This window comes from Carcharodon carcharias, chromosome 5, assembly GCF_017639515.1.
Source record: "Carcharodon carcharias isolate sCarCar2 chromosome 5, sCarCar2.pri, whole genome shotgun sequence".
NCBI classification, from domain to species: domain Eukaryota; kingdom Metazoa; phylum Chordata; class Chondrichthyes; order Lamniformes; family Lamnidae; genus Carcharodon; species Carcharodon carcharias.
The window spans coordinates 16,041,394-16,054,283 of NC_054471.1; the positions used below are offsets into that span (position 1 = coordinate 16,041,394).

A 12,890-nucleotide genomic window follows, 5' to 3' on the forward strand; every position below is an offset into this window, starting at 1 on the left:
AGCAAAGTTATAAGTGTATCATGTCACATTGACTTACATTTTAAAACCTTTTTTATATGTGTACACATATTATTTGATTCAGCACATCAGGCAGAAGAGGACTATATGGCTACTCAAACAATGTTGAAGAGTTTGCTCCTTTTTTGAAGGCTGAAGTGCACTTGGCAATTCCAAATGTGGTATGTTATTATTGCAATGCATTTTGATATGTGGAACATTTTAAAGGATGATAGCATCTATTCAAAATTTACTGTGGTCAATTCTGACATTTAGACAGCTGTCAGCCCATACATTGCAGCAATGCAGAGGACTGAGCCATTTTGAATCCCTGACCACAAGAACAGACATTTTGATGCAGATCATTTTTTCAGACCAGCACAATTGCAGATGCCCTGAGAGCATCTAGCCCTCAGTTAGTTTGTGGAGGTGGGGAAGTCACGATTGCATACCTTACAGATTATGTCCCAGAAACTACCATCACCATCCCTGGGTATGTTCTGTCCCACCAGCAGGACAGAACCAGTAGTGGTGGTGGTACAGTGGTAGACAGCTGGAAGGAAGTTACCCTGGGAGTCCTTTACCTTGACTCCAGACCCCATGAAGTCTCACGGCATCAAGTCAAATATGGGCAAGGAAACCTCCTGCTGATCACAATGTACTGCCCCTCTCAGCTGAGGAATCTGTTCTCCTCCATGTTGAACACTAGTTAGGAGAAACACCAAGGGTGGCAAGGGCATAGAATGTACTCCGGGTGGGGGACTTCAATGTCCATCACCAAAAGTGGCTCAGTACCACCACCACAGTCCGAACTGGCTGAGCCCTAAAGGACATAGCTGCTAGATTGGGTCTGCGGCAGGTGGTGTGGAAGCCAACAAGAGGGAAAAACATACTTGACCTCAGGCAATGACCTTCTCCAACAAGAGAAAATCTAACCATTGCCCGTTGACGTTCAAAGGCATTGCCATCACTGAATGAATCCCCCCACACCCAACATCCCAGGTGTTACCATTGACCTGAAACTGAACTTGATTAGCCGTATAAATACTGCGGTTACAAGAGCAGGTCAGAGATGAGAAATCCTGTGGCGAGTAACTCACCTCCTGACTCCCCAAAGCCTGTCCACCATCTACAAGGCACAAGTCAGGAATGTGATGGAATACTCCCCACTTGCCTGGATGAGTTCAGCTCTACCAACACTCAAGAAGGTTGACACTGTCCAGGACAAAGCAGCCTGCTTGATTGGCATCCCACCCACAAACATTCACTCCCTCCACCACCGTGCACAGTGGCAGCAATGTGTACCATCTACAAGATGCACTGCAAGCCTCCATAGACAGCACCTTAAAAGCCCATGACCACTACCATTGAGAAGGACAAGGGCAGTAGATAGATGGTTAACACTGCCACCTGCAAGTTCCCCTCCAAGCCACTACCAGCCTGACTTGGAAATATGTCACCGTTCCTTCACTGTCACTGGGTCAAAATCCTGGAACTCCCTCCCTAACAGTACAGTGGGTGTACCTACACCACATGGACTGCAGTGGTTCAAGAAGGCAGCTCACCACCACCTTCTCAAGGGCAATTAGAGATGCACAATAAGCTTGCCTATCTAGCGACGTCCACATCCCGTGGATGAATTTTTAAAAAGTGTGGAGAACTGCCCAGGTATGTCCTGTTCGCAAAAAGCAGGACAAATCCTACCATGACAATTATGGTCTCATCAGTCTCTTCTCGATCATCAGCAAAGTGATGGAAAGTATCGTTGACAGTGTTATCACATGGCACTTAGTCAGCAATTACCTGTCTCACTGATGCTCAGTTTGGGTTCTGCCAGGGCCACTTAGTTCCTGATCTCACTAAAGCCCTCATCCAAACATGTACAAAAGAGCTGAACTGCAGAGGTGAGATGTGAGAGACTGCCCCTGACATCAAGGCAGCGTTTGACTGAGTATAGCATCAAGGACCCCTAGCAAAACTGAAGTCAATGGGAATTGTGAGAAAATTCTCCGCTGTTTGGAGTCTTACCTTGCACAAAAGAAGATGGCTGTAGTTGTTGGAGGTCAATCATCTCAGTCCCAGGACATCACGGTAGGTATTCCTCAGGGTAGTGTCCTAGGTCCAACCATCTTCAGCTGCTTCATCAATGACCTTCCTTCCATCATAAGGTCTGAAGTGGGAATGTTCGCTGATGATTGCACAACATTCAGCACCATTTGCGACTCATCAGATACCGAAGCAGCTGGTGCCTATATGCAGAAAGACCTGGTCAATATTCAGGCTTTGGCTGATAAGTGGCAAGTAACATTCGTGGCGCACAAGTGCCAGGCATGACCACCTCTAACAAGAGAGAATCTAACCATCCACCCTTGACATTCAATGTCATTACTGTTGCTGAATCCCCCTCTATCAACATCCTGGGGGTTACAGTTGACCAGAAACTGAACTGGACCAGCCATATAAATATGTTGGCTATGACAGCAGGTCAGAATCTGAGAATTCTGGGAGACTAACACATCTTCTGGTTCCCTGTCCACCATTTACAAGGTAGAAGTCAAGAGTGTGCGGCAATACTCCCTACCTGCCTGGATGAGTGCAGCTCCAAAAAGACTCAAGAAACCTGACACCATCCAGGAATAATCTGCCTACATGATTGGCACCCCAGCCACTATCCACTCCCTCCATCACCAATGCACAGTGGCAGCAGTGCATACCATCTACAAGATGCACTGCAGCAACTCACCAAGGCTCCTTCGACAGTACATTCTCAACCACCTAGAAGGGTAATGGCAGCAGATGCATGGGAACACTACCTCCTGCAAGTTCCCCTAAAAGCTACACACCGTCCTGACTTCAGTTCAAGAAGGCAACTCACGACCACCTTATCAAGGGTAGGCAATAAATGCTGGCCTTGTCAGCAACACTGACATCCCTTTAAAGAATTTTTAAAAAGCCACGGCCTGGGATTTTCTGCAGCCAATCGTGACAGGCACTTTCAGTACATGATAGGAAAATCTTGCAACACAGCTTTAGGCGTTCCTCAATGGCGTGAATCCAGGAAGCAATTGTCCCCTCCCCCTGTCAATGGTGGGCTGCATTTCCCATCGTTGAACGTCAGCAAATTAAATTGAATTCATTTGCATCTCATTATCCCTTGTCCTTCTAGATGGTAGTGGTTGTGGGTTTGGTGCTTTCTAAGGAGCTTTGGTGAATTCCTGCAGTGCAGTGATGGAATGTCTACCATCTTGTAGATGGTACACATCACTGTTACTGTGCAACGGTGGTGGAGGCAGTGAATGTTTGTAGATGTGGTGCCAATCAAGCAGGCTGCTTTGTCCTGGACGGTGTCAAGCTTCTTGAGTATTGTGGGAGCTGCACTCATCCAGGCAAGTGGGGAGTGTTCCATCACACTCCTGACTTGTGAATATACGATCGTTTTTGGGATTTTTTTATCATCAGTTATAAGTGCTAGATAACCATCTGAGCTGGGCTCTAATGATGAGCGCTTCAGTTCCAGACGTTTCTGTTCTTTGAAGTACCTCAGAATTGGACACTTTTTCCTCCCATTTGATGCCCATGATGTTCCGAATGCATCTCACGTGGAACCTGTCCAAGTGCTTAGTATTTCTGAAGTAGATGGTTCATACCTCACAAGCAGGTAGGTATTACAACAGCTTTGTACACAGCAATTTTTGTTGTAAATTTGATATCTCATTTCCTGCACAGTTGCATGCATAAATGGGCAAATGCTGAACTTAGTCTGGCAATTCTATTTACTACCACATTTTGAGTGCAGGTATTTCTGGAGATTGTGCTTCCAAAGTAGGTAAAGTTATCTACAATTTTCAGGGTTGTGTCATTGATAGTAATAGACAATTGGGTATAGTCAGAGTTTGTTGGTGGTTGGTGAACTATCTCTGTCTTCCTTAAGCTGATGGTTGGTCCATAATTATCAGCTTCTTTTGAAAAACAGTCCATGATCCTTTGAAGGCCATGCTCAGAGTGTGACATGAGGGCACAGTCATCGCCAAACAACAATTCCTGTTTCATCTTCTCTAATGCCTTGGTTGAGGATTTCAGTAATCTTAGGTTGAAGAGATTGTCACCTGTTCTGAATTGGATGTATATTCCATCAACATTTCTATCAAATGCCCCAGAAATCATGGCAGCAAATAATTTACTGAAGCACACAGGGGCCTTGATACACTCCTGTGTCACGCCATTTGTTGCATCAAAGAGGTTAGTGAACTCACCACTGTCTGCAACTCAATCCATCGTTATGAAACTCATATATCAGATTTACAGCTTTATCACACATCCAAATTTGGCGAGGACTTTCTACAGGGTCTCTATATTTACTGTATCGAATGACTTTATCCGGTCAACAAAGGCACAGTGGAGTCCCATATGTTGTTCGTGAATTTTCTCTTACATTTGCTAAAAGGCAAAGATCATATCGAAAGTACTGCTACCTTTCCTGAGCCCACTTTGACTTCCTGGCAGTACACTGGCTTACTAGTCTGCTGAGTAGAAACTTTGCTAGAATCCTACCAGCTATCACAGGCAGCGAGATTCCTCTGTGGTTGTCACAGACGGAATTTTGTCCTTTTCATTTGGGACAAGTGAACAAACATGGCATCCTTCACTCCTGGTTTGTTCATCCCATATTCGGTGATATAATTATGTGAGTTTGATGGCATTGTCAAAGAGGGTTTTCTATCCAGATTTTCATACTTGGACAATCTGGAAGCTTGTCATAGCTACCCCATTTATGGTGGATGAGCAGTGAAGCACACCCAATAGTGCTCATCCCAGTGGTTTTTAATAATTCCTGTCCATTAGGAGAGATTTCCTGTCAGTGCTGAGAACAAGTAAGTAGCCACATGAAGGAGGATCATACACAGTCTTCAGGGTTTTATAGAAAATCCTCATGTGTTGATCAGAATAGACTTGAAGCTTTCTGACTTGTTTGGACCACCATAGAACTTGCATTCTACACAGCTTCTGTTGCAGGTTCCTTTTGCTCTCCTTGAATGATTTCTTAGTGGATGTTTCTTTGTTTCCCAGCCTTGCTGCAGACGCTGCATTTTTCTCCTGTAACACTTCATTAATTTGATCATCTTTTTCATTGTATCAATCGTGATGTTTATTTTTTTATGTTCTCAGGACAACATTGGCAGCTTCCAGGATCTTTGATTTGAAGGTTGACTAACATCATCATTTGTATCTTCTTCAGAAAACCAAGACTGAGCCTGACAGCATTGTACAGATGTCAACTTTTGCACACCTAGCTTTCTTGGAGGTCTAATACATGTTGGTCTTCTTTTTGGTGAGATGGTAAATTTCATCTTGGAGCATTACATCCCCTGGTATGCAGAGCATTCTGCTCCTCTCACAACTCTGTTGATCTTTTATGTTACTCTGTCAGGTGATGATAAAGCCAGGTTTTACCTCTTGAGTGCATAAAAGTGTTTTTGCACTTTTCTTTCTCTCTCAAAATGGTATTTGCAATTGACATATTTCATTGGATGCAAAGACTCAGGAGAATCATGGCATTGGTGTTGCATTTTTCATATCTTCCTTCTTCAGGAAAGCATCCCAAGCCTGATGGTCAGCTCCTATACCCTTACATTCCCCCATCACAATGAGTATGTCCTATGTGGAGTAAATGCAATAGGGTTGGCTCCCCATAGAATATTTTCTTGATATCCAAACTTTTTGCAAATGTCTGATTCAATAATAAAGCCTACACCTGCCTCTCGCCTCTCACTCTTGAGCTTGCCTATCCAGAAGGATATGTAGCCTAATGATAGCTCTTTTAGATGGCCCCCCTCTGCTAAGTTGGTTTCGCTTAAAGCAGCATTGCTAATTGGTGGTGAGCTGCCTTCTTGAACCACTGGAGTCCATGTGGTGTAGGTACACCCACAGTGCTGTTAGGGAGGGAGTTCCAGGATTTTGACCCAGTGACAGTGAAGGAATAGCTATATATTCCCAAGTCAGGATGGTGAGTGGCTTGGAGGGGAACTTCCAGGTGATGGTGTTCCCATTTATCTGCTGCCCTTATCCTTTTAGATGGGAGTGGTTGTGATTTTGGAATGTGCTGCCTCAAAGGAGCCTTGCTGAGTTTCTGCAGTGCATCTTGGGGGTCAGTTAGCTCAGTTGGCTGGATGGCTGGTTCTGCAGTGCATCTTGTTGATGGTGCACACTGCTGCCACTGTTCGTCGGTGGTGGAGGGTGTGAATGTTTGTGGAAGAGTTGCCAATCAAGCAGGCTGCTTTGTCTTAGATGGTGTCCTTGAGTGTTGTTCGAGCTGCACTCAACCAGACAAGTGGAGAGTATTCCATCACACTCGTGGCTTTGGGGAGTCAGGAGGTGAATTATACCCCACAGGATTCCTAGCCTCTGACCTGCTCTTGTAGTAACAGTATTTATCTGGCTAGTCCAGTTCAGTTTCTGGTCAATGGTTGCCCCCAGAATGTTGACAGTGGGGAATTCAGTGATGGTAATGCCATTGAATATCAAGGGGCAATGGTTGGATTCTCTCTTGTTGGAGATAGTCAATGCCTGGCACTTGTGTGGCGCAAATGTTACTTCCACTTGTTAGCCCAAGCCTGGATATTGTCCAGGAGTTGCTGTATTCATACATGGCCTACTTCAGTACCTGAGAAGTCCCGAATGGTGCTGAACATTGTGCAATCATCAGCGAACATCCCCACTTCTGTCCTTATGATGGAAGGAAGGTCATTGATGAAACAGCTGAAGATGATCAGGCCTAGGACACTACCCTGAGGAACTCCTGCAGTGATGTCCTGCAACTGATATGATTGACCTCCAACAACCACAACCGTCTTCCTTTTTGCGATGTATAAATCCAGCCAGAAGAGAGTTTTCCCCCTGATTTCCATTGACTCCAGTTTTGCAAGGACTCCTTGATGCCAAACTCAGGCAAATGTTGCTTTGATGTCAAGGGCAGTTACTCTCAGCTCACCTCTGGAGTTCAGCTCTTTTGTCCATGTTTGAACCAAGGCTGTAATAAGGTCAGTAGCTGAGTGATCTTGGCAGAATCCAAATTGGGTGTCAGTGAGCAGGTTATTGTTAAGCAAGTGCCACTTCATAGCACTGTTGATGGCCCCTGCCATCACTTTTTACTGAAGGTCAAGTGTTGAATGATAGGGCAGTAATTTGCTGGTTTGGATATGTCCTGCTTTTTGTGGACCAGACATATCTGGGTAATTTTCCACAAAACCGGGTAGATGCCAGTGTTGTAGCTATATTGGAACAGCTTGGCTATTGGCGTGGCAAGTTCTGCAGCACAAGTCTTCACTACTGTTGCCGAAATATTGTCAGGGCCCATAGCCATTGCAGTATTCAGTGCCTTCAATCGTTTCTTGATATCATGTAGAGTGAATCGAATTGGCTGAAGACTGGTACCTGTGATGCTGAGGACTTCCAGAGGAGGCCGAGATGGATCATTCACTAGGCACTTCTGGCAGAAGATTGTTTCGAATGCTTCAGCCTTAATTTTTGCACTCGTGCTGGGCTCCCCCATCATTGAGAATGGGGGTACTTGTGGATCCTCCTCCAGTGAGATGTTTAATTGTCTTCTACCATTCACCATTGGATGTGGCAGGACTGCAGAACTTAGATCTGATCCGTTGAATCACTTAGCCCTGTCTATTACTTGCTGCTTATACTGTTTGGCACAGAAGCAGGCCTGTATTGTAGCTTCACCAGTTTGACATCTGATTTGGCTTCTGGCATGCCCCCTTGTGCTTTTCATTGAACTGGGGTTGATCCATGGCTTGGTGGTAATAGTAGAGTGGGGGATATGCTGGGCCATGAGGTTACAGATTATGGTTGAGTATAGTTCTGCTGCTGCTAATGGCCCACAGCACCTCATGGATGCCCAGCTTTGAGTTGTTAGATCTGTTAGAAATCTATCCAATTTAGCATGGTGGTAGTGCCATGCAACAATGTTGGAAGTTATCCTTAATGTGCAAATGGGACTCAGTCTCCACAAGGACTGCAGTGGTTGGTGCTACTGATACTATTATGGACAGATGCATCTGTGGCAGATAGGTTGATGAGGATGAGGTCAAGTATGTTTTCCCCCTTGTTGGCTTCCTCACCACCTGCCGCAGACGCAGTCTAGCAGCTACGTCCTTTAGGACTCGGCCAGTTCGGTCTGTGATGGTGCTACTGAGCCACTTTTGCTGATGGACATTGAAGTCCCCCATCTGGAGTACATTCTTCGCCCTTGCCACCCTTCTTCTAACTGGTGTTCAATGTGATTCATCAGCTGAGAGGTTATGATCAGCAGGAGGTTTCCTTGCCCAAATTTGACTTGCTGTCATGAGACATCATGGGGTCTGGAGTCAATGCTGAGGACTCCCAGGGCAACTCCCTCCCAGCTGTCTACCACTGTGCCACCACCTCTTCTGGGTCTGCCCTGCTGCTGGGACAAGACTTACACAGGGATTGTGATGATAGTGTCTAAGGCATTATCTGTAAGGTATGATTAAGTGAGTGTATCTGTGCCTGTTGCTTGATGAGTCTGTGGAACAGCTCTCTGATCAGATATGATTTGGCCAGATTGGACTGGGAGCAGCTACCTTTGGTTAATTTGTATCAGAGCAGTGGGACTCATTCAAGAAGGAAATAGGGAGAGTACAAGGCCAACATATTCCGGTAAAGACAAAGGGTGGGACCAACAAATGCAGGGAACTCTGGATGTCAAGGGATATACAGTATTGTATAAAGAGAAAAAGGGAGGCTTATGGCAGATACTGAGGGCTCAAAACAGCAGAAACCCGAGAGGATTATAGATTGTGTAGGGGGGATCTTAAAATGGAAATTAGGAGAGCAAAAGGGGGGCATGAAAAACATTGACAGGTAAAATAAAGGAAAATCCAAATTCACTTTACAAGTACATTATGAGTAAGAGGATAACTAGGGAAAGAGTAGGGCCCATTAAGGACCTTTGTGGTAATTTGCGTGTGGAGCCGGAAGTTGTAGGTAGGGTTCTAAATGAATACTTTGTGTCGGTGTTCACAAAGTGAGAGGGATGATGTGGATATGGAAATCAGGCAGAAGGGTTGTGATATAATTAAAGAAATTAGCATAGAAAGGGAGGAGGTTCAAAGTGGCTTGGCAGGCTTAAAAGTAGATAAATCTCCAGGCCTGGATGCAATGTATCCCAGGCTGTTGAGTGAGGCAAGGGAGGAGATAGCAGGGGCGCTGGCTATAATTTTCAATACCTCTCTGGCCACAAGAGAGGTGCCAGAGGACTGGAGGATAGCCAGTGTGGTACCGTTATTCAAGAAGGGAGGAAGGGATAAACCAGGGAACTACAGACCAGTCAGCCTAACCCCAGTGGTGGGGAATCTATTGGAAGCAATTCTGAGGGACAGAATTAATCTACACTTGGAGAGGCAGGGATTAATCAAGGATAGTCAGCATGGTTTTGTTAAGGGGTGGTCATGTCTGACCAATTTGATTGAATTTTTCGTAGAGGTGACCAGGTGTGTAGATGAGGGTAATGCATTTGACGTAGTCTACTTGGACTTCAGCAAGGCTTTTGATAAGGTCCCACATAGGAGCCTGATAACAAAGGTAAGAGCCGATGGGATGTAAGGCAATTTGTCGAAATGTACCCAGAATTGGCTGAGTGGCAGGAAGCAGAGGGTGATGGTCGAGGGGTGTTTTTGTGACTGGATGCCTGTGTCCTGTGGGGTTCCACAGGGATCAATGTTAGGTCCCTTTCTGTTTATGGTATATAAAAACAATTTAGACTTGAATGTAGGAGAGCTGCTCAGTAAGTTTGCAGATGACACGAAAATTGGTGGGGTGGTAAATAGTGAGGAGGATAGCCTTAGATTACAGGAGGATATAGACGGGCTGGTCAGATGGCTGATCAGTGGCAAATGGAATTTAATCTGGATAATTGTGAGGTGATGCATTTGGGCAGGACAAACAAGGCACGGGAATACACGATGAATCATTGGACCCTGGGAAGTACCGAGGATCAGAGGGACCTTGGTGTGCATGTCCACCGGTCCCTAAAGGTGGTGGGACAGGTAGATAAGGTGATTAAGAAGGCATATGTGATACTTGCCTTTATTAGCTAAGGCACAGAATATAAGAGCAGGGAGGTTATGCTGGAACTGTATTAAACGCTGGTTAGGCCACAGCTAGAGTATTGCGTGTAGTTCTGGAATCCGCATAATAGTAAGGATGTGATTCCACTGGAGAGAGTGCAGAGGAGATTTACCAGGATGATGCTTGGGCTGGAGAGTTTTAGTTATGAGGAGAGATTGGATAGACTGGTGTTATTTTCCCTGGAGCATGATTGAGGTGTATAAAATTGAGGGGCATAGATAGGGTAAACAGGAAGGAACATTTCCCTCTATGACTCTATGACTATGGCTCTATGGGCAGAATTTTGCCCTCGGATAGCAGGCAGGCCCCACCAGCTCGGCGGCGGGCAGACAGCCGACCCCCGCCACTGAAACAGAGCTAGCCACCATTTTGAGTGGGTGGGCTGCCCAACAGGAAGTGCTTTGCACTTCCTGTGCAGGGGGTGGAGGGATTCCCCATCTGTCAAAGTGCGCTCTTTTATGTATGTGCGCGAAAGAGTGCACTGCTCCCTGAGGCAAAGTCCTGTCTCAAGGAGATTAGTGACAGGTAAGAAAAATCAAAAAATAGAAAAACTTAATAATTATTAACATGTCCCCCTCATGTGACAATGTCACATAAGATGGGACATGTTAATAAAAACAACATAAACTTTATTAGACTTTTTAAAAACGGACATGAACCCTCATTCTGCCAGTGGATGAGGTCTCATGCTTTATCTGAAGCTCGCTGAGGCTCCTAGCCTGCCTGCCAGCCTTCAGGTTGGACAGGCAGGCCTTTAATTATCTTAATTAGCCTGTCAATGGCCTCAATTGGCCATGGACAGGTCGGCGGGCGGACAGCTGGTTTCGCTGTCCGCCCGCCTTCCTAAAAATTTAAAGGGACCGAGATGATGTCGGGGGTTCCTCCCAACATCATCCCGCGTCATTTTCCTGTCTACAAACAGGCCCCGCCCCCAAATTGCCGACAGGAATATTCAGGCCCATGACTCTCCCAATTTTGGCACTAGCCCCCAGATTTTTGGAAGGAAGAATTTTCGGGGTTCACCTGGCTGAATTCGCTGCTGTCATTTCTGGTAACTAGGTCGATGGTGGGTTGTCTGTCCGGTTTCATTCCTTTTCGACTTTGTAGCAGTTTGAAACAACTGAGTGGTATACAAATAGTCATTTGGTATGCAAAACTTGAGTATCGCTGAAAAAGTAGTCATGTCTAAGCTTTTCGTCTTGCATTTATCAGAGCATTCGCAAGAATACCAATATAAGGGGAAAACAACAACTTATATCATATGGCAAGAGAGTTCTGATTGGTTGGCCAGTGACGTTGACATGGAGAATGCACCAGTGATGGTGACTGACAGTTAACTGTCAAGCATTATTTGAAATTTAACCAAGGCAACTTGACCCTGATTGGGCAAGATATTACCCTAAGGAATGAGGCAGCGCATGGCTGTCATTTATTTTGTTTAGATGAAACAGGTGCAATACATGTGTATGTTTTTTCTGTCTGCAAAGAACAACGGTCAGTGAATTAATATATGCGGAGTCCAGTGCACGCACATGCGCCACCCTGCGAGCCTGACTGACAATCTTAAACTGGGTATCAGCATAATTTTTAGTATATTGAGGATTATTTAGCAAATGTTGTCTAATCACGGAATCACATCTAATGTTGGACACTGTTTTGAGGTTTGCAAGCATGAGCTGGTTGGGTACAGTTGCCCGTTGTGAACCACGGCTGGGACATGCTGCTTGAGACGATCCTCCAGTCTTTGAAATGTACGGCCAACCAATCAGCACTCTCCATAAGACCATAAGACAAAGGAGCAGAAATTAGGCCAATCGGCCCGTCAAGTCTGCTCCGCCATTCAATCATGGCTGATAAGTTTCTCAACCCCATTCTCCTGACTTTTCTCTCTTCACATACCCTATGAATTGTTGTTTTCCCCTTATATTGGTATTCTTGCGAGTGTCCTAATGAGTGCAAGACAAAAAGCTTTGACGTGTCTCTTTTCAGCAATAGACAAATGAGACGCTTGCTCGGCCATTTCAGAGTCACCCACATTTCTGTGGGTCTGAAATCACATGTAGGCCAGACCAGATAAGGACAACAAACTTCCTTCATTAAAGTGCACTAGTGATTCAGGTGGCTTTTTACACCAATATACAACGGTTTCATATTCATCATTAGACTTTTACTGAAATCAAATTTCACCATTTGCTGTTCCCAGACTCTGGACCTCTGGATTACTAGTTCAGTCACAATACAACTTTGCCATTGCCTGCCTGATGGAGAACACTTTTTGAAGATGGGCAATGTTGACTCACAATTGTAAGATTTTTATTGATTTATTTTGTGTTTTGGTGCCACAGGTTCTGGTACCAAATCTGGATGATATTCAGCATGCGATTAACCGAACAATCCAGATGATTTTGGAAGTGAGCCGTAAAGTGCAACAGTGGAGGCAATCAAAAAATCGTCTCGAGAGTGTTTATGATGCACAGAATTTAGTAGGTAAGTTGTGCTTGGAAAAAGGGAAAGAGTTCAGATTTTTGGGCCTAGTGATTTTTTTTCTTGTAAGTTCTTGATATTACCTTTGAACTCGAGAAAGTTAAGACAGGTAAGGAATAATCATTACTTTGGGCACCATTTTCAAAATCAGTATTAATCCAATGTTATGTGCATTTTTTAAATTCTTTCACGAGGTGTGGTTGTTGCTGGCTGGGCCAGCATTCATTTCCTATCCCTAATTGCCCTTGAGA

General features: G+C 44.9%; 1 protein-coding gene across 1 annotated transcript in view; it reads left to right on the top strand.

Annotated features, from left to right (window-relative positions):
- Positions 1 to 12,890, top strand: part of LOC121278115 (dynein heavy chain 8, axonemal-like) — a 1,831,678-nt gene that overhangs the window by 611,712 nt on the left and 1,207,076 nt on the right. Inside the window, exons 26-27 of the mRNA XM_041188200.1 lie at positions 95 to 179; positions 12,501 to 12,642. Coding sequence (XP_041044134.1) covers positions 95 to 179; positions 12,501 to 12,642 — 227 coding nt within the window. The remainder of the gene's footprint in view (positions 1 to 94; positions 180 to 12,500; positions 12,643 to 12,890) is intronic.